Here is a 23,394-nt window from a genome sequence, read left to right as displayed (position 1 = left end):
ATTCAATCTACTCTACTTTTGAATGGAACATGACATCCTTCATCCACCTGGCATGGGAAGGAGGCTTTGGATCTTTTCAGTAAAATGGTATCAGACAGGAAGACCACTTCTGTAACTGGGCTTCTTTAACACTTGCATCTGAGCTACTTTGACAAAAACCAAGGACTAGTGGAGCATCTTTAAATCTATGGATCTTGTGCAGCCCTTTCAGATTAATAACTACCAAACACAGTCAAAAGGAGGAAAACTCTATTACCTTGGTTGTAGATACTTAAGGTTCACTGATGCACATGGGGAAGGACAGCTACCATAAGCCATTATGAAAAATGGGCTATCTGTGTTATCTGGGGTATCTGTTATCTACATAGAAACACTAGCTTTAGTTATGTTTGCTAAAGCTCACATTGAACTTTCAGAATAAAGTTTAATTAATTTTAAAAAACTAAAAATGGAAATACACTGTCCTAGCAAACCACAGCACTTCCTTTAAGATACACGACCTAATGAACTGTCTGTGAGAGTGGCCTTCAGAAATGTTAGGTCTGCAGCCAGACCCCCTTCAAAATTTTAAATGACTTAAAGAGGTATCTTTTGTCCATTATATTGTAAAAAATCCGTAGAATTAGTTTAATATAAAATAAAAAAACAGTTATAAAGTGATTTTTGTGCTTAAATGTATGTAATCTGTATAATCACCCCTTAAAATGTAAATTTGTACATGATGCTTTGTGTAACATCATATACTTCAAACATGGTCTCAGGCGCTGTTTTTTTTTGGGGGGCTCACTGGCTGAAAAGTTTGGGAGCCCATGCTCCAGATAATGGCCAAGAATGATTTCAAAACACAACAGAAAGTACAAGGTGCTGGCTTGTTCTTTGTTTTTAGATCCATATCAGCTTCTATTTGATTTGCTTAACTATTAGATCCAAAGAAGGTTTATCTTACAACATGCAGAACAAATTAAAATGTGCTGCTAACGCTGTGATACCAGAAAAAGAGTTCTCGTGGAGTCTAAAGAGGTTTGCCAGGGAAGTCGGTGATATTTTGTAGCTTGGCAATATGTTAAACTTGTCCTTTGTCCAAACCACCCATTTTCATTGACTTGGATGCCTACTAGTAAGTTAATTTCACCACTTTCTGTTGACAGAAATCTCCAATGGTCTTTCTGAAATTTGAAAAACCTAAAATGAAATCTTAGTTGTTACCGTCTGTGTGTAATATGCACAACTCTTAAAACAAAGCTGAATCATTGAAGTATCTTGTGATTGGTTACAGTGGTGCAGTCACAAGATTATTAATGGTTGGGCATGTGCAATGAAGATCCATGCAACACTAAATCAGAGTGTTGCATGTTTGGTTTGAATGGTGATCGTTAGGATATATGCATTGTGTTGACTTTTCACATTTAATATTATGATCAAAAAGGGCATTACTGATATTTTCTCTGGAATCCCATGGAGTTCCTTACAGAAGACAAACATCTAGGGGTCTTCAGACCACACGCTGAGGGTTTGTGCACTTGTTCATTCCTGCTGTTGTGTGAAAAGTCGGTGACTTCAAAGAAAAAAAACACAAGAAAACCCGCATTGTGTAGGACCTATGCAATGCTTTTGAGTGTAATGCATTAGAACAAGAAACTGGAGATGGTAGCCTCCTCCAGACCCCATGTGGAGGACTGACTATTGAAATTGAAGCCCATTTTGTCATCAGGAATGGTAAGCTTGAATTAATACATATTGCTATTTAAACTACTGTACAGCTACATCTCAGAAAATTAGAATATCATGAAAAAGTTCAATATTTTTGTCACTTATTTCAGAAAGTGAAACCCATATATTGTATAGACTCATTACACATAAAGTGAAATATTTCAAGCCTTTATTTCTTGAAATTTTGATGATTATGGCTTACAGATAATGAAAACCCAAAATTCAGAGTCTCAGAAAATTAGAATATTGTGAAAAAGTTCAATATTGGAAAGTCATGGTGTCACACCCTAATCAGCTAAGTAACTCCAAACACCTGCAAAGGTTTCCTGAGCCTTTAAATGGTCTCTCAGTCTTGGTCAGTAGGCTACACAATCATGGGGAAGACTGCAGACTTGACAGATGTCCAAAAGACAGTCATTGACACCCTCCACAAGGAGGGTAAGCCACAAAAGGTCACTGTAAAGAAGCTGGTTGTTCACAGAGTGCTGTATCCAAGCATATTCATATAAAGTTGAGTTTTTCATGATATTTTAATTTTTTGGGATGTACAATCAGTATTGACCTTGTGGAACCTTAAAACCCACCCTGAACATCTCTACAGTGCTTCATTTCTCCCCTCATCTTTGATTAAAATAGGATTAAATTTAAACTTTATTGTTCTTTGATTCTGCTACTGTTCTCTCATCACATCACATGCGTGGAGCACCTACCTCCCCGCCCCCGCCCATCCTCAGGCTCACGAGGCACAGACGCAGAGACCACTGGTCAGTCAGACTGTCAGAATGTGTGCGTTTTAAAAGACGGGCAGTCTTTAGCACATATTTGCATTCTTGACACCTGTATCTGAGCACTAAAAGGGTGTTGGATCAGAGGAAGAAAGGAGTGTGATGGACAAGGTGCATAATGGGTGACAAGGGAATTAGAAGCAGACAACGGAGGAGGGACATAGAACAAATACAAGCTGAGTGAAAGGAGCTATGTTCAGTTTTAGCATGAACTAAATACATGAGGAAAAAATAGCTCTGAAATAACAGCAGAGGTGAAAAGAGGAGAAAATTAAGTGTTAAAGGGAGCATGCAGGTGTAACACCATCACATTTGTAAAATCCTTTTAATATTGTTTTTTTGTTCAGAACTGCTGGACACAACCAGCAAAAGAAGAAGAAAAAGGCAAGTTCACAAAAGTTTATAACAGCGTTAAAAAAGAAGCAGTTTGACAAAACCAAAAGAATCAAGGCAGCAGTGGTATATTTTGACTGCACACAGGATTAGTTTTTTATTTAAATAATAATGCAATTTTAAAAGAAAAAAGGTGATTTGGCTGTATTTACATTTACATTACATGTAAGAAATTAGATAGCAGTGTTGTTTGTGATAATTTTGACAATAAAAAACATATTCCAGTCAGCTTTCAAAACAAAAATGTAACATTTGATCAATAAAAAGCACTTCCAAGTCTTAAACTTAAATTTAAAAAAGTCATAATCTTTGGGCTTGCCATCATTACTGATTTGAATATTTAAAAGGAATAATATTTAAGAGTCATAAAGATTTACATCAAATCAGGTGTTCAAAATGAACAAAAAGTTAGATATTTAAAAGTATTACAATTCAAATTTATTCAAGGAAAGACACAAAATTAAGTAAGCTTGTTTGACTGACTAAAAACTGACATTTAAAGCTACTAGAACAGAAAAATCAACTTACTTGGTCCATAAAAAAGAAGGCGAAGTTGCTCATTTTGAACAAAATTCAATGATAAATTGATCTAAAAGTGCAAGATATTATCTTGCTTTGGCTACAACCATAAGTGCAAAAAAAAATCAAGTCTTGCAAACTTTTGGAGCAGATGTTCTATGTTTAGTAACAGAGATCAAGTGTTTTGTTTTTGTTTGGTCTCACATGTATCTGTTCTTAACGTACTCCCTGTACATCAACATGTCCTCCCTGCATAGCACCCTCACTTGGCCCTGACCCGTCATCACGTGGCTCTCAAACTCGTCACGGCTGTCCCGGTCCACCTGTGGCGGAGTGACAGCATATATGCTGTCCTCGGGAAAGCAGGAAACTGGCTCTCTGAGAGGAGAAGAAAAAAGCAAGTTCAAATAATGGATGTATTTAAAACATAGTGTAGACAAGTCACATGGTTGCTATTTTTAGTGGACATGAGATGGTGAAGAAAAGCACTATTAACTAGAGAAATGTTTTGATCCAATCAGCAAACTCTTGTGAAAATCCACCAAAGAGGCCAGTGATTACGAGGACTCCTAATGGAAGCAACATGAGGATGGAAGGGATGGGCGCTTTTAAAGCAGAATTACTCATATTTTTCAAGGAAACTAGACCCTTCAGCATGTCTCATCATTTCAGGAGTGGATTATCGACGGCGAGCTTGTCAGGTCATCTACTTAGTCAGCTGGTGGAGCAGCAGCTGAGGCCTCAGTGAGAGTCTGCTTAGACACATGGCGGCTATGGAAACACACCTCCATAATTACTGGCTGTAACACAGACACTAAGGATTAATTATAATCTCAGTAAATGTCACCAGGGAGTCGTCAACCAAGGCTTTAGTGGTTATTCATGTCATAATGGTGACAACTTGTGAGCACCCAACTTCAAACCAAAGCACACATGGACGTGGGAACCTTTATTATAAAAAAGCTTTTGCAGGGCCTCTAGGACACAGGCGTCAAATTAAAGTGCTGTGAGCCATATCTGCCCTGCCAGCAGGTCTAATCAGATTTGTGAGAAGTTTTGGGAAAAGGGGAAAAATTGAGAGAAATTGAGGTCCTCTCAGATTAAAAAAAAAAAAAAAAAAAAAAAAAAATCTGAATGTTGACTTTATGAGCCAGGCATGAAAACAGGTAAGGGGTGAAAAAGGTGAGAAGGATACAACCCCTCTAGGGGGGTCCGGGGGCATGCTCCCCTGTAAGAAAATTTTGAATATTTCATATTTAAAAGCATCAATCTGATGCATTTTGAGAGAAAAATCAAGCAGAATTACAAGACAAAGTATGGTTTCATGTGGTATGAATGTATAATAAAGTATCTATCTATACATGGTCACATCATGCTCTATAAAAATAAGACTGACAACTTCTCTCATGAAATGCGCAACAGCACAACTTTAATGTAGTCGGCTTGTTAAGATAGGTATGTTATCTCAAGGGCTTGACATTAACTTTTTTTGCTGACAAGCCACAGTGGCTAGTGGTTTTGCAAACTTACTAGCCACTCGGTATTTCCACTAGCCACAATTGTGGTGTTTGGAAACTATAAGCTATATGCCAAATTTGGTACAAAGGGTATGATATGACACTCATGCTTTACCTTCCCTCATCAATATGATCAGTATCAGCTCTCCTCTTAATAAAGCACTTCTCCCTACACAGCACACTGCAGAGATATGTCATACTTCACTGTTAGAGACAGTCATCTAAGAGTCAAGATTCTTAGATTTTTAGTTTTTTTCAATGGATTTTAAGTTTATGCTACTAATAAAGTACTGTTTATTGGCTGTTTTGTAGAAAACTACAGCAGATTACAAGAACATTTCTAATTTTCACTCTGACAAATCTCCACCAGAGAATGAAAAGTGTTACACCTCCTGTCCTCTGCTCTATTCTCCTGGTGGAAATGTCTTCATATGTGTTTCTAAAATTAATCAAAATATCTGTTTAAATATAGACGACATATATTTGGTGCATGATGCTCACATTTGGAGAACATTAAACAACTGTAATTACTGATGTTTAATATTAGAGCAAAAAAATCCCTTTTTAGTTGAATTGTCTTTGACTCCTAAGTGATCAGTTAGTGACTTTTATCCTTCTGTCTCTGTTTCTCACTGCCTCAGTTAACTGATTCAAAGTTTCAGTGTTTCTCTTGTCTTTTATATCCGCTAATTATTATATGGCAAATCAAAATACAAATGTATCAAAGGTTTTAATAACGTTGCGATTACCGGTATGCGCGCATTTGTGGAGATTTTATCGTTTAGATTGCCCTCAACAAAGAAAATATATAAATGGAGTATTAATCGAACAATATTCAGACATACTGCCCGCCCTGGCTCACACAAGCGACAGAGACACACAGCAAGAGCGCACACACACACAAACGGCACGGACGCGCTGATCCTCCATGGACAGAGAGGCACTTTAAAGCAGAAGGAGAAAGTTCAGTTCTGAGTTTATCCTCAACATTCTGAAACATTTTCCCCAAACAGAAAGAAACCTTCAGTGTACATTACCAGCATGTTAGCGTGTGTGACAGTAAATGTGTGTGAGTGTTGTGTTTGTGTGTGTTATACAGCATCAAAGCCCTTGGTGCTGCATAAAAATGCACGAATAGATGAAGAGACTAGCCACTTTCCAGTTATTTTGGAAGGAAATTTGAGCAGTTATGTGCCGAAGGCCTCTCTGTAACAAGCCTAAATCATAATGGCTAACAGACAAGCACGGTCAGAGTGAAGCATTAGTTGTGACACTGACAAATTCCACCCGCATTTGGCTAGTTGGCGGGTGTAAATGTCAAGTCCTGGTTATCTCTCCTGCTGTGTTAGCTAACGTTATGCATCAATGACACGATGCCTCTTTCAGCAACCTTTAATTCTTCTAGTGATATATTACCTGTAGCTAACATTAAGCCCATGTCAACAGAGTTCCTGGGTAACTTAGATATACCAGAAAATATTGAAATTATTGAAACCATCACTCACCAAATTCAGTCAGGCAACTAACGTTAGCTATATTCCCCTTTGCAAATCAGCAAGGCGTCTTCTTTTCAGCTTCCCAATGCTTTGGTCTGCACAAGTGAACAAACCAATCAGGTAGCAGTATTCCCCTACCTTCCCAGAGAAAACTGGTGATGCGAGGCCCTTCGCGCTAATATGTCCATGTTCTCGCGCTTGTAGAGTGAATGTTTTTGTTGAATTCAAGGCTCCCTTCAGGCCCGCGCATATGTTCACAGTTCACTGATAATCTCTGGTATACCAACATGTCCTGTCCTCACAATGAACACAAACACACCATTTTAACTGACTGTTAACTTTCAATAAAGGAAGTGTCACCAGCTAACAACGGACTGTACTGAGATGAACTCTTCTGTGGTTTTATATTGTAGTGTTAGAGGGGCGGGGTCATTCACTACTCATGACATCGTGAGCTCACAAATTGGCCCCACCCACATGAAACCAAGCACAGTCCAAATCCAGAATTCAGTCACATGTACAAAGATCTCAATGTTTTCACATGTTTAAAGCAACCACATATCAAATGTGTTAAGAGGAAAACTGTGGATGCCACTTTACAGGCTCTTTAATGTCCAAAGCGGCTATTACACAGATGCTTAGTTTGATGGTTTAAGACATCCAGACAAAAACACATCGTAAATTACTTAAATGGATAAATAAACACTACCTTTAACTGTAAAGGACAAGAACAGCAAAAAGATGAGAAGCAGGGGGCGCTAAAACCAACACAGACTGAAAGATCCTCACAAGAGCTTCTCTTAGACTCCTGAAAAAGTGAGAAAGAGCTAAAAAAAAAAAGCTGATGGTGACTCTGGAGTTTTTTTAACTTTCCACCTTGTTTTCAGAGAGGTTTAACCTTTGTTGTTAGTCTTCCAGTGATTACATTCAGCAAAACAACTTTTCTGAACATGACTGTACATGTTGTAAAACAGATTGAGAAGAAAACGTGTGCTTGAAACAACAAAAAATGCTATCAAGAAGCTGCACTGTTATAACTGTCTGTACAGCTTCCTTCATCCCCATTTATTGATTGCGAACAAACTGCACCTGAACCTCACACAGCATGATAGGCACTTCAGAAAGTCATAGAAGAGAGGATAATCTTAGGGTTCAGTGTTGATTTAAGTGTTTGGTCTGTTGACTCCAGGTGACTCTTCACACACAGCTGACATCTCTCACATCTCTGATGGATAATCATTACAGCCGGCACATGTCAAACAATGAGAAACTTACAAGGAAGCAAGCAGGAGACTTCAGAAATAGTTCATACTATTATTGCAGCATTTTTTTTCTTATATGTTATTATCTTTTTTAGTAGAAGTAGTAGTTGTGTCATATAATACAATTATTTTGCATTAACTTCTAAAATTCTAATGTAAAAATTTTAAATGTCCTTTATTGCTGCCTATTATGAAACAGAAATAACACAATAATCAACTAAATCACTAAAAATTATTTAAAAAATAATGCTAAAAGTACATCAATAGTTTGAATTTATGACTTTGTTCATAAAAATTCCCTATGGCCTTTTTACTGAAAGTACTTTAATCAATATAAGACTTAGATTAATTCAATTGCCCCCTCTCCCCCACCACCCCCAGCTTACGATCTGTAAGCTGTAAGATTAAAGAGATTAAAACAAGAAAGCCTTGAAATATTTCACTTTGTATGAGATGAATCTAGAATTTATAGTAGTTTAACTTTCTAACGTGAATCACATAAAAAAATGAACTTTTACAGGATATTCTATTTTATTAGATGCACCTGTATAGGAAATAAACTGAAGTGTGACTGTCATCATCCAACATACCAGTTATTCAAACAAACTAAGATTGATTTAATCTTACATACAGTTTGAGAACGTTATTTCATAATAAAGGTCACTGAAATATAATAAAACTGAGAACAACATCTGGAGTTTAAAGACCCTGTAAAATGAAGTACGAAGTTTCTGTCTTAACACACTAGATACGTTGGAATATGGTTGCTGTAAACATGTGAAAACACTGAGATCTGCATGTGACTGAATTTTGGATTGAGACCTTTAGAGAGTTTTTCACCTGTTTCCTGGCTTGGTTTCATGTGGGCGGGGCAGTGGGGAATAACCCCGCCCCTCTAACACTACAATATAAAATCACACAGCAGTTCATCTCAGTACAGTCTGTTGTTAGCTGATGTCACTGCCTTTATTGAAAGTTAACAGTCAGTTAAATGCTGTTTTTTTGTTCACCGGAGTGAAATTTGCCAAATCTATCAGCCACAGTGGTCTATGGATCATTTAAAGCATCAGAACAGAGATTTGAGCCAGAAAGTTGACTTTGTCTTTTCTTCTAAGATCAGCAAAGGTCAAGAGACCGGTTAATGGTGTGAGTGCTTTCCTTAATTGAGATTATAGCTTTTTATAAATTTGAGAGGATCTTATTTCTCCTGAGTGGGCATTACTTCAGCTCATTCAACAGACACACCGACACCATCCTGGAGCAGATTTTACTGCCTCATTTTTCATGATTTTTAATTTCATAAACTAAGAGATGTTTTATTTGACTGAAACTGACCTTGGGTTTCAAAACACAGTGACCTGTCATACAAAAAAACTAAATATGTATCTATTTTCACTTTACAGGGTCTTTAAGGCAAGTGAATGGTAGTAATTAAATCCTCTGTTAAAAAGCTGGAGGTCTACATAAAACTGATGTTATGTTAGTGCTTATTAGCCCACAATGTTAAATGTTTACTTCACACAAGCATGGATAACATTCACTTTCTTTGCAGATGACAGAGGTTTTCCACTGACTACATGACGCTTTAATGCTGTTTATTCTATATTAAATGCCAAACTGAAATCACTACACTCCTGAGTGAGTGGAATGTTTAAAATTATGCCAACACCACTTTTCATTTAGTAAGTTTTCTCTAATTTAATATCCCTTAATTATTGTGGGTTGGCCTGTAGTGCTGGGTGGTGTTTGAAACTTCAGGCCCAACTAGTCTTTATTTTGTAGACGGGGACTCTGTAATCCTGAATTACTCTTGATTTTTAACTTAGAGCTCATGACAATTTAGAGAGGAAATAAATCCCCACACCTTAGTGACCCTTCTGCTCCATTATTCGCATCCTGTATGTTTATTTCCTCCTTGAGCCAGCTTTGCCTATGCTCGGTGGGTCAAGAGAGGAACTGCTCTGAGGGAGGTACCTGACTTTCTAATAGAGGAAAACACGTTTTCTGGTGCTGTAACAGCCTCTCAGAATAGCCCTGTTGCACAACCCCAGACACACCTGTGGACCTGCCATGAGGGCGCCAACAATGGACAGATGGATTACAGCCAGGGTGGGGAAAGGTGAAAATACAGGCAGTAAAGTCAGGATGCAAACTGAACAGGGAAGAAAAGATGTAGGCTGAAGTCTGCTCATAGAGAAGATATCTTTACATCCGCCACCTTTGTATGATGGGAAATTGCTTTTCACCTGTGTTATATCAGAAATAGCGTGTTCCCTAAGAAGTCAAGACAGAACTATTGTAAGATTTTTGGCAACAACAACATGGATATTTCAAACACCCTTTCTATTAAAAAGTCTTATTGCCCAAGATTACAATGTTTTACTTTTTTATACACAATAAAAAATCATATCTCTGTCAGACACTGGCAGTATCAAAGTCTTCCATTTTTCCTCAGAGTAGCGTAACACTCTGTAATGTTTAAAATAATCATTTCCATGATGCATCATGATGCAGATGTGGACAACTCTGCATAGATGCAGAAGCAGCACAATCAATGAAGACAGATGCTGCTCGTGTTTCTTCCCCCTGTAACTGGACCTACCATAAATACTCTGATAATAACCCATTTCCTTTTCAAACAGGGCTATTTCAACGGTACTCTATTCTAAATCGCGCGGCTTTTCCTGTCTTTGTGGTAACACCAGCCACATGTGATGCTACACAACCAATCAACTCCTGTGGTATGACAAAGCTGTCCGCTAACAGAAACATGTAGATTCAGACTGAGTTAGGGAGAAACAGAAAAAGACAAAAGCAAAAATGTTCTAATCAAGGATGGACAGACTGTGATATGTTTGTCATGTTTGCTGTCCCAGTACCGCAGCAATAGTTGAATACAGTAATGTCAAAAAAGACAAAATACACATCTGTGGAGTGAATGTACCATTCATTGACAAGGAAAATAAATGAACTAAGAGCCCAATATAATTGATTTACCAGAATCCTGATTCAACTTAAAATACACCTGCTGGTTTGCCTCCAATTAACTCAAATGTTGTCAGTTAACCTGTCAGAAGCTTCCAAAGCCATGACATTATCTGAGCTTTCTCAAATTGTTTTAAGGCATAGTAATCTTAGTTTATGCAAACTTCTGGCTTTGAAGAAAGTAATAAAAAAAATATTATTCTGGCATTTAGCAAATAGATATAATTTTGGTATTCCTAAGTGACATAAAATAGGAAAAGTTTAGTCTGATTTAATGTCAGAGTTTTTTTTTTAAGTAAAAATATATATTACTAGCAAGTACAAGGGTACTGCTTCATGATGTAATGCAAGTACTGCCAAAGCTCATCTCTACTTCACTGCACAGGAAATAATTACCCTTCAGCTAATATTTGAAAAATAAAACTGGGTCAGAAACACTCTAAATTCAGACAGCATACCCCCAAATATACCAATCAAAAGACCTCACCCACAATCATTTCTCCTCTGTATGTTTGAATGTCATGAAGTCATTCTGCCTTTTTCATTTCTATGTATCTGCATTTATCTGCCTTTGTCCTCTTCTTGCTTTTCCTTCTACTTAAATTTCAAGTGACCTTCAAACTCCCCTGAAAACTGACCTGTGGCTCCATCTGGCTTTCTAGAAAAAGTCTGGCCATGATCAGCCTTCAAACTCACCTCTCTTGTAGAGCAGTTTAACTGAACAGATTTCTTCTCTGCACTCGTACACACTCTCTTTCTAACATGTGTTATCAGACAGTAAAGTCTCAGGACAACACAGAGACAAATAAAGCCACGTGGATGTATTTTTGTCCTCCCTTTATCATTTCTCCACCATACTTTTTCCAGGTTCGTTTCTGAAGTCAATAGCTACATGGATGGAATAAAAAGAAGATAACCTTGGTTTGTCCTTTTGACTCAACATCCTTTGTATTCTTTCTTCTTCAAAACACTTTGCTTTTGAATGTTCGATATTCAATGGTAAAACATTTATTTTTTCTGAACAGGTATCTACATTTTAGGAAAGAAGTAATTCTTGGTTTGAAAAGTACCAAAATGTTTTGTTATGTATTGAGCCTTGTTTAACAGTGTATGACCAATAAATGTGAGTTACACTTGAAATAGTTGTCAAAAGGAAACAAAATCAGCCTACCAGCAATTCTAAATTCATCTTACATGTGCAGTACTGTTTTTTAAGTGCATGGATTTAAAAAAATCAATTTTATACAGACAAGAAGATTTTTTTCGCTTTAAGTGTAACCTTTTTCATGTACAGCAAGAAAAAAAGCCATCAACATTGCCTGCTTTTAAAGTGTTTAAATGATTGATATTAGACATTAAAAAATGTAAGCCTCTTTTAAGCGTCTTTTCTTTTATGCCAAATGCTTTTTTATCACTCAGATGCTGTTTCTGAGTTTGTATCTTTGTATGAGGGAGTTGGAGAGAGAAAGACAGAAAGGGAGAGCAATAAAAAGAGAAAAAAAGCTTATGTGTCTGTACGGCTGCACATTGCCAACCCACGTGTGGTTGAATCTTGAATCGGTCGCGGACAGCAACACTCCATCTATGACCTGCTGGGTCAGAAGGGGAGGGCTGTGCTGACTGAGAAATAGCAGGGATGACATGAAGTGAAGAAAGAGTGTTTGGCTATAAAAGATGAAGATTAAACAGTGCACAGTCAGACGCCTCCTTGGAGACCACTTAGTGCTAGCAACAGTGTTCATTTTCTCCCAAGGCTAGTGAAAATGTTGAGAGGTATTTCAAAGGCTCGGAGTAAAACTGCAGAGGAATACTGCTACGTAATGCTTATCTTTAGGTGGGTGTAAGGATTCCTGTTTTTTGTTTTGTCTATGTTCATGTTTTTGGGGTTAATGTGTCACGTGGTTTACTCACAGGCAGATGATGTTTGCCAACTTTATGTGTTCTGTTCTTTCCACCCTGTGCTGGCTCTGGCCCAGATGTGCAAACCTGCAGAAAAAAACAAACGTAACATGAAAAATATGGCACCAAACAGAAAGAAAAGATTTTATGAGCACAAATTGAGCTCTGATACATGTGCCTTTATAATGGGAGGCACCATTAGTAAAAGGTTAAGCTCTTCCAGTGTGGTTATTCCCCAAAGGGTGCTACTAAATGTCAGCCTCATGATGTCTATTTTACAACCCTATTATGTAGGGAAGGTACAAACATGTCTGTTGAGCTCTCCAATATTCATAGCATATCATTATCAAATCTCAAATTTCCCTGCAGATCATTTTTCCCCTTGCAAAGACACAATAATATGCAACAGTTGAGAGCTCCCCCCGGCTCATGCTTCTGATTTTTTAATATTAATGCATCGATTAGCAGCGCTCTCGCTGCAGCCAATACCTTTGGAGCTGTTCCAACCTCCAGCCTCAATAATGAGCACAGTTTAATTCTTTTTATGTGCGGCTACAACAGGAGGATATGAGCAATTTTCTTCAATAAAATTTTGATTGTGTAAAGTTCATAATCCTGGTACAATTGCACCTGAAGAACCAAGGCCAGACACATGATCAAAGTAAAACAGAAGGTACATAAGCATGCATTCCTTCAACAGAGTTCTTTAAAATCAATATAAAAATCCTTGGTAAAAAAGGGATTATGAGGGCATTCCTCCTAAAAACTGCCTCTTGTGAAAAAGTACTGATGTTGCATTGACAAGTGCCTCATTCTCACTGTTGTATGTACAGTGATGAGCAATCCTCCTTATACAGTTTATGGCTGTCACGTTTTAACTGCGTTTAATTTCTGTGTGAGTGTATTTCAGTTCAGGACAGACCCATCATGCAGAGTATTCCTAAATTAGGAATAGGTTAGATTCTCTGCCTGAGCCCGAGACCTGAGTGGGACCTGGCCTGTGGCCCAGAATCAGGTTGGGCCAGGACAATTCCCCTCTTCTCAGGCCTAGTGCAGTCAATGATATATGTCAAAGTCATCTAATGCAGTGGATCCCAAAGTGGGGGTCCAGTACCCCAAGGGACTTTCAAGACACCGAAGAGGTCTCATCCAGGATGCTTTCCAAAAAACAGAAAAAAAAGGGAAATTTAGATAGAATTGAAGTAGTAAATTTTATCCACTATTTTAAAAATTGTTAAAATGAGTTCAATTTAAAATAAAAATGTAATTCTGTGAGATTTGTGCTTCAACGTAAAAGAATATACAGACACTACCTAAAATGTACATTTGCACAGGATGCTTTGAGCAACATCATTCGCTTTAGCTACCTCAAAGGAAGGTGAGGTCCCTGGTTTCTTGCAGCAACAACAGCCTCCACTCTTCTTGGACGACTTTTCACAAGATTTTGAAATCTTTCTATGGGAATTTGTGTCCATTCATTCTATAGAGCATTTATGAGGTCAGGCACTGATTTTGGACGAGAAGACCTGGCTCGCAATCTCTGTTCCGGTTCATCCCAAAGGTGCTCGATGGGGTTGAGGTCAGGGCTCTGTGGTGACATGTCATGTCATGTCATGTCTAACTGTTGGAATAGAAAAGGGCCTTCCCCAAACTGTTGCCACAAAGTTGAAAGCACAGCATATCCCTCCTCCAGCAAACTTCACAGTTGGCATAATATAGTCAGGCAGGTATCACTCTGCCAAAACCAGACTCACCCTTCTGTCTGCCAAACAGAGAAACGTGATTGGTCACTCCACAGAGCACATTTCCACAGCTCCATAGTCCAGTGTTGGTGTGCTTTACACCACTCCATCTGACACTTGTCATTGGACTTGGTGATGTGAGGCTTGTATGCAACGACTTGGCCATGGAAACCTGTTCCATTAAGTACACGCTACACAGTTTCTGTGCTTACATTATTGCCAGTGGAAGTTTAGAAGTCTTCAGGGTTGGCGACTTTTATGCACCGTGCACCTTAGCAGTCATTGACACTGCTCTGTGATTTTACGTGGTCTTCCACTTTGTAGCTAAGGTGCTATTGTTCCTTCAAAGGTGGCATCCATAACAGTACTACACTTGAAGGCACTGAACTCTTCAAAACGATCCATTTAGTATCACAAATATTTGTAAATAAAGACTGCATGGCTAGGTACTTGATTTTATACACCTATGGTAACGGGTCTGATTGAAACACCTGAAATCGATAATAATAAGGTGTGGCCAAATACTTTTGGCAAGAGAATTTTTTTTTCAAGCTCTGGCAACAACCTCCCTGCCTTATGATCTATCATAGGACTACCACAACAGACTAAGAATAGAGAAATGTTGGCAAGATGCAGCAACCTAGTAAATAACTACTGTTAGAATTAGCACTAAGCTGGTGCATCATTCAACATTTGGATACAAATACAGAAAAGTACAGTAAATACAGTAGGTTTACTGATTTACCAAGCATGGTATAGCCCAGTCCCATTTCATTCCAAAATCAATACATCTGTCATGATGACTGGCCCGGTACCATTGTCTGTTGGACAAGTCACGTCAAACTCATTGCTGTGTGATCACCTAATCTGAGACAAGATGATTGTTGACAAGATGATGCACTAAACTGCTTTAGTTTGTTCAATATATATTCTAATATCAAAAAAGTTCTTTTATTAGGTTCATGTAGTGCATGTTCATGCATGTGCGTTTGCTGAAAGGAATGACATGTGCCAACGACTAGATAGATACACCGCTTTCTCATAGAGTTTAGCACAGTCAAGCGTGAGGGATAAAACAGCTATTAAAGCTCCATCAAATGAATCACACTCTTTCAAATGTGCAGCTCTCTTCCAAAGATGTGTTCAGTTTCAGAGCTGGATGAGCTCTTTTCACTTATCGCTGAGAGAAAACAGGGTAAAAGGACACAATGAGAATGAAAAGGACAGAGAAAAAAATAAAGCTTTGGGCTGAAGAAAAAGAGAGGTGGATGTGGATCAGAGAGGTCAGAAGTACGATGCACACAGCAGGGCAGAGTTTACAATGTCCTTTTTACAAAATGATCTATATCAGCCTGAGGGGGGTGATGACACTGACTGCTTGTTCTCCTTCTATCTGTTCAGTGCATAACAATAAAAAGTAACAATTTTCCTCTGAAGCTGTTTAATAGGAAGAGGCAGTCCGAAATAAAGCCTGTACTCTTTCAACTGTGTTCTTCCTCTTCATCACAAAAGGAAGGGAAAAAAAGAAAAACATGTTGGACATACAGACTGCTAACTCCTCACACCTTTGTTTTCTCACTATCTGTTTTATCCCCAGTTGACTGATCAATTGCCTGTTTCATGGTTGTCTGTTTTCCTCAGTTTCCTGTTTTCCCATTTGTCTGTTGACAAAAGCAATTCCCTCAATGCAACAATTAACATCCAATTTGCAGTATGAGTCAAAATCATGTAAATTTTTTTCAAAATATTTCAGCCCTTGTTCAATCTAGCATTGTGTTGGTTATAATATATCGGTTATTGTTATTGGTTGGTTACTGTGTTTGTTGGAAAATATATAAGATTAAGAACTTGAGAAATAATAGCACGGCAAGTCGCAATTGCAATATCTGGGAAAAAAAACTGCAATTAGATTATTTTCTCAAATTTTTCAGAACTAATGTCAACCGAATTTTGGATCAACCTAACAGCCCGCCCACTAACTCGACATTACCTGCTGAAAGTCTGTTTAAACAGATATCTTGCTTGTCTTTAGTCCTGGATGATTAAAAGGAGCGTTATTTTTCTAAAATTTTATTTCCTCTCTAAGAAAATGAAATATTAGGGGTACTTGAATGTGATTGTGACTGTGGTATGAACAAATTTCATGTGTGCCTTTTAAGTGAATTAAAATAAAGTGCATGTATGCATGTGTGTTCGAGCTTTGTGCCAGTCACCTTTCATAGATATGTTGGTCTCCCTCAGCAGGAAACTCCGACAGATTGAGACCATACGGCTCCTTCACTGCCTGCTGCTGTATCTCCTGAGAAAGTGGACAGACAAGACATGTGACTGGAAGAAAAAAGCATGAAACTGTCTGACAAAAGTTTAACCATGACTTTGTACGTTTTTAAGAATCATGCAGAGAGGTGCACATGAGTGGATAAGCAGCGTGCTGGTGGCTAACTCCTCTAAACAGCAAATCAGGACACTGCAACTAAAAACATAGAATCATACAGGCAAGGTCATCAGGTTTAGCTGCTTCTCCTCTCCTAATTCATCGATAAAGATGGCCCATGGAGAGTAATCCAGGACAATTTGATTGTTGGTGTGTGATGAGGTGGCTTCATGTCCAATGAAAATGCCCTCCTGGGGTCCTGCACTCAGTGAACTTATTGGTTTGCAGCGGTATGATAATCAGACAAAACACAGTTAAAAAATGGTCACATCAGTTCAAGAAAAAAAAAAATCAATATGAAGATGACGACATTTTACCTTAGGTAATTGATTAAATGTTTGTGCTTGGGTAAGGACATAAACATGCAAATAAAAACAACATTTATGAAACAGGAATTCACGCTAAAGGGCAATTAACCAATAAGACCAAAGTAAGTAAATCATTTTAAAAACTATGAAGGGAAAATAAAATAATTAAAGTGTATTATTCAGGGTTATGCAATCTTATGAGATCAGCAATATAACTGAAGAAACAAAATATTAATATTCAAGATTTCTTTTATTAAGGACAAGTTGGGAATTATGCAGGGTTTCCTTGGAAACAACTTACTTAATCACATTTAATACAAAAATATTTCCTATTATGAGGGTTTATCAAGATTAAGTAACCAGCATGGCAGCTCTACTAAGGACTGCTAATGATTAAATAACATTTCAGGTTAAAAGAGGTGCAGAGAAAACATTGCAAGGACAACTTTAGAGGACTAAAGAAAAAAAACACCATTGTGAAGCTAAGATAGTCTGAATGGATTTACACTAGGTGATGTTAAAGACATCCTGCTTGTGTTTTGCGGGTAAAACTACAATTTATGTATGAGAGGCTCACTGTGAGTTTGAGCAAAGTAGACAATCTGTTGGTTGGCTTATACCATAAAACTTAAATTAATAGCCCAGCCTTTTGTTTACTTCAGTCTATCACCATGTTGTTATTTAAAACAGGTGTCAATACACAATGGAAAACAAGATCGACACCAGAAAGAACATTTAACCATATATTGATCAGGATATCCATTAAAATAATAACAATAAATCACTGATTTGATCTTGACGGAGGTGGAAAAGGTACATGACTACTGTACTCAAGTAAAAGTACAGTTATGCTGTTTAAAATGTATTTAAGTAGAGGTAAAAGTACTGGTTTGTAAATCCATTCAAGTAAAAGTAAAAAGTAATTGCATTCATTCAAGAGTATTGTACTGAAGTAAAACTGGTTAAAACTTGAGTATAAGTAAAAGCACTGATTTCAGTACTCAGAAAAAGTACAAGTAACCAAAACACTACCAATTACAATAACATGAGTAAATGTAATTAGTTACTTTCCACCCTTTGATCTCGCTTTGTAAAAATATCTATATCAATCTCCTGCAGTATGGGGGAGAAAGGGAGAGACACCTCTTTGTATGGTCACTGATGTGTGCCGTGTTGGCCTTTAGGCATTGAATTGAGACCTGACTCCACCTGTTAAAACACGCAGCGACACCAAGCTAGAAAAAGGGACTTGGCCTCAATTGGGAATGAGCTGTTATTCAAATTTGTATGAGATTTATGATTTCAGCTATGGAGAAAAACTTACAGACCCCAGGGAAAAAACATGTGTCTTCTGTTTCTCTTTTTTTTTCTTTTATAAAAACACAATTTTCTATTTTATTGTTTACAACAATTATCCCATTTTCCAAGTAACATATACTGCTCCTGGTCAGTTATTAGCAGAAAATAAAAACAGTTAAAAAAACAAGTGCAGTATTTGTCAGATTGCAACAAAACAGCATTCCTAATCCTTTTCACGAATGGATATTGACCTAGGAAGAGTTTAGAGGTCAATATTTGTTGAAATATTCATTTAAGCGCCACTTACAAATTTAAGACATTATTACAAGTGGTCATGGTCTCGGAGTGATAAATGACAGAACTTGTTCTGTTGTGATTTTTAAGATCACAGCCACAATTCTCCTCGTACCTACCTTGTATACTTTTAAAATTGGCTAAACATTTAAGGCCTTCTAATAAAATCAACCTTTGAGGACATAACTGCAATATATACAGTGCTTAACAAATTCATTAGACCACCACTCAAAGTAAGGTTTATGCCACAGCTGCCCTAAATTAACAGCACTGATAATTACCAAAATCATTTTTTATGTTTCTGCAATGGTTAATACACCAATATGTAGAAGCTCTTTAACCCAAATGACATTTTCAATGCTAAAACATAATTATTATTGTTATCCATGAATTTTCAAATTTACTGATTTACAAAAAAACTGAAAAAATAGTAAAGCACATTAATATTTCTTGATTAATATGTCATATTATAGTTATTTACTTGCATTCCTGAACAGAAAAATTAATTTCAGTAGTTGAATGTAATGCTTAATAAATTTCTGACTTCTCTGAGAAGCCCAGTGAGCCAGCTCAAATTTGGGTATAAAAAGGTGAATTCAGTTTAAAATCGTGGAGAGCTCACTGAAAATGAAAGAGTCCGCATTAAAGCACTTCATGATGCTGGATGGACTTTGAGACAAATATGACAAGTGGTCTAATAAATATATATATATATATATATATATATATATATATATATATATTACACTACAAGTCTAAATAAAGTGGCTGGTAGGTTTTTTTTTAAACCACCAGCCATAGTTGCAGAAAGGCAAAAAGCTGTATTTTCAACCACGATTGGCATGCATAGAAACATCATTGTCTGCTGTTTGTTTAATTTTAGGATGGATATGCTTTATTCTACTTACTGAGGGACTGATATGAGATCAGATGGCGAGCTATTAAAACAAAGGCCAGCTGCCTGAATTTTTGCTTTATTTGTGCCAAGCTGCCGTATTGCCCACCATGCACAATGCAAATACTGGTACAAAAGCAAATACAAATACTGCTCTATCTAAATTTCTATATGGTGCATCTTACAATGTATCTTTAGCATGAAACATTCAAAAAGTGTTGTTTAAGCAGTATGCAGTTAATTTTCTCATTTGACCAATACCTATGATCAATAAAAAATAATTAGTCTTCTCTCTGATGGTCTTTTTTTTTGCTTTTTTAGTTCATATGAAGGCATCAGTGTAATTTTCTTGTCTCTTTCATAACAAGGTAAAAACTCCCTGTAGCTTTAAACTTACAAAATTTCAAACAAATCTTGTGCACAACTCTGTGATGCTCCCGGGTAGCACTATTCAACAACACACAGGACCTTTTCCCTGCAGATTTCTATTCACAGCAAGACCTGAGTGATAAATGACAGAACTTGTTCTGTTGTGATTTTTAAGATCACAGCCACAATTCTCCTCGTACCTACCTTGTATACTTTTAAAATTGGCTAAACATTTAAGGCCTTCTAATAAAATCAACCTTTGAGGACATAACTGCAATATATACAGTGCTTAACAAATTCATTAGACCACCACTCAAAGTAAGGTTTATGCCACAGCTGCCCTAAATTAACAGCACTGATAATTACCAAAATCATTTTTTATGTTTCTGCAATGGTTAATACACCAATATGTAGAAGCTCTTTAACCCAAATGACATTTTCAATGCTAAAACATAATTATTATTGTTATCCATGAATTTTCAAATTTACTGATTTACAAAAAAACTGAAAAAATAGTAAAGCACATTAATATTTCTTGATTAATATGTCATATTATAGTTATTTACTTGCATTCCTGAACAGAAAAATTAATTTCAGTAGTTGAATGTAATGCTTAATAAATTTCTGACTTCTCTGAGAAGCCCAGTGAGCCAGCTCAAATTTGGGTATAAAATGTGAATTCAGTTTAAAATCGTGGAGAGCTCACTGAAAATGAAAGAGTCCGCATTAAAGCACTTCATGATGCTGGATGGACTTTGAGACAAATATGACAAGTGGTCTAATAAATATATATATATATATATATATATATATATATATATATATATATAAAAATAAAAGTCTAAATAAAGTGGCTGGTAGGTTTTTTTTTAAACCACCAGCCATAGTTGCAGAAAGGCAAAAAGCTGTATTTTCAACCACGATTGGCATGCATAGAAACATCATTGTCTGCTGTTTGTTTAATTTTAGGATGGATATGCTTTATTCTACTTACTGAGGGACTGATATGAGATCAGATGGCGAGCTATTAAAACAAAGGCCAGCTGCCTGAATTTTTGCTTTATTTGTGCCAAGCTGCCGTATTGCCCACCATGCACAATGCAAATACTGGTACAAAAGCAAATACAAATACTGCTCTATCTAAATTTCTATATGGTGCATCTTACAATGTATCTTTAGCATGAAACATTCAAAAAGTGTTGTTTAAGCAGTATGCAGTTAATTTTCTCATTTGACCAATACCTATGATCAATAAAAAATAATTAGTCTTCTCTCTGATGGTCTTTTTTTTTGCTTTTTTAGTTCATATGAAGGCATCAGTGTAATTTTCTTGTCTCTTTCATAACAAGGTAAAAACTCCCTGTAGCTTTAAACTTACAAAATTTCAAACAAATCTTGTGCACAACTCTGTGATGCTCCCGGGTAGCACTATTCAACAACACACAGGACCTTTTCCCTGCAGATTTCTATTCACAGCAAGACCTGAGCACCTTGCATTTCTTCCAGGGAGCACTTTAAAGTGTGAGTAATCATGTTTTTTTTCTACCCTTTTGTCCAATCATATGAAAAGGTAAAGCTCTACATGGATAGATTATGTACACGTGCTCTATAAAAGCAGACGAGGGAGAAAACATTTGCTGGTGTGAGTTATCGCCTTCTTTCTGCTTGCTTGCTGGCAACAGTACATGAGTTTCATGTAAACAGCATGATTCCATCTTGCCTCGTGCCACAGTGTGAGATTGTGGGGACGATGTTTTATTGTGGTTGTGAGAATTTTCTTGGCAGATATCTTAGCAACTGAGCCTGATTTGAATAGTGCAGAGCCACAAATACACAGGGGAAAAAAGATATTAAAAAAACTGAAACTGTAAACTGATTCTGGTTGATGTAATAGTGTACGACACAACAGACAATTACACTAAAATACATGTTTTTGTTTAAAATGAACCCTGCATGATCCGACAAGTTCATCTTGTTGGATAGATATTTGTATCTCTCATATGTATATCAAACTAAAAAGCTCTAGATACCCTAGATATATGCATTTTTAGTAAATATAAGATTATAAACCCACCAGGAGGCCACCATGTTACAAAGTCGCACACAAAATTCCAAAGTCTGAGTAAAATCATGACAGGTACGGTAAACCACCACTGGGATTTTCAAAGGAAGAGCCAGATCCATTTGTTTCCATGGTGATACTTTTATTCTTAAGTGTTTCTGGGATAGTTCCTCGGATGTTGCAGTAACATGCAAAGTTGCTTGGTGTTTTACTTTCCTTTAGTTTCTACTCGATGTAAATGATTTAAAAACATCCGATTATAGAGATATTAACTCAAATGTGATCACTATCTCCTTCTACATCTTGTTCCCTGCTCAAAAATTGTCGAGAATTTCCAACAGACGCATGATGGGAAACAATCTCAAAAGGAACTGTACTCTAGTCTTGTAGTTAGTGACCACCAGTCTTGGCAAAATCTTAGTCTGAGACTTAAAAGTCAACGGCTTGCTGACAAATTGTCTTTAGATGTGAGAGGGTCTCGGGCATCAGCATTAGCCACAGCCCTCCTCGCCATTGCTATACAGTTACTGATTTTTCTGAGTGGCAGTATGTTTTTCTGCTTGCAGCTGTTGCGGCCATAACAGCTTTCATACCAAGCATGCGTTTGCTGCGTTTGTCTGCTGCATTTTAGCTCACGGAAATTTAGCAGATTTCAAACATATTCTACAGATGTGGACGTATTTGATACAACAAGGTAAATATGGCTCTGTATTCATCATTTTCCTGTCTAGTTTGACCGATAACCGCTCTTGGTGCGAGGAAAAAATACACAAGACCTCAAACCTTAAAATTCTCTGTGCGTGAGACGTGCAGCATCTCTATGGCATGTGAGATGCAGCACTAATGCCGGCTGCCAGACTGAAACAACAGCTACTACATGGGAACAGCGAGAAGCGCTGCAGCTATGTGATGTCACAGTGCCAGTGCGGACAAAAACATGGCGGCCTCCTTATGAGTTTATAAACTCAAATTACTCAAAAGGCAGATATCTAGTGAGTTTTTTTAGTTCAATATCCAGAAATGTATTAAATTCTAAGACCTTGCATTTAATCTACTACTCATTATTTGTTCCCTATATATCTTATTGTGTGGAATTGTGGGTATCCACCTTTAAAACGACCATAAATTCTACAACAAAACTACAAAAACGAGCCATACGCATCATCAGTAAGGCTGATTACTATGCTCACATGGATCCACTTTTTCTAAATTCTCATGTTATGAAGTTTTATGATTTGTTTTATTATAAAATAATGCAAATGATGAAGTCAAAAATGCTCCCTGACTCAGTACAGAGGTTCTTTTCAATTCAGGAGAGTCCGTATCATCTCAGAGGTGTTTGTAAATTTATTGTACAAAAAGCTAAAAAAGGACGTGTGTCTATTGTCTATGTTGTCTATAAATTCTGGAATGATGCCAATATAA

The 23,394-nt window shown here is 37.1% G+C and overlaps 1 protein-coding gene across 2 annotated transcripts in view; it reads right to left on the bottom strand.

The window, feature by feature from the left end:
* Nucleotides 1–2,942: 2,942 nt before the first annotated feature.
* fig4a (FIG4 phosphoinositide 5-phosphatase a) overlaps nt 2,943–23,394 on the bottom strand; it is a 95,239-nt gene continuing 74,787 nt past the window's right edge. The window contains exons 22-25 of one of the 2 annotated variants that reach the window (XM_041805452.1): nt 16,522–16,607; nt 12,579–12,653; nt 12,207–12,287; nt 2,943–3,785 (exon numbers count right to left, since the gene is read on the bottom strand). In XM_041805452.1, coding sequence (XP_041661386.1) covers nt 3,608–3,785; nt 12,207–12,287; nt 12,579–12,653; nt 16,522–16,607 — 420 coding nt within the window. In that variant the 3' untranslated portion in view covers nt 2,943–3,607. The remainder of the gene's footprint in view (nt 3,786–12,206; nt 12,288–12,578; nt 12,654–16,521; nt 16,608–23,394) is intronic. The other variant, XM_041805454.1, reaches the window with a different exon arrangement.

Source organism: Cheilinus undulatus, linkage group 14, assembly GCF_018320785.1.
Source record: "Cheilinus undulatus linkage group 14, ASM1832078v1, whole genome shotgun sequence".
NCBI lineage: Eukaryota > Metazoa > Chordata > Actinopteri > Labriformes > Labridae > Cheilinus > Cheilinus undulatus.
This window is presented reverse-complemented; position numbering and strand designations above follow the sequence as displayed.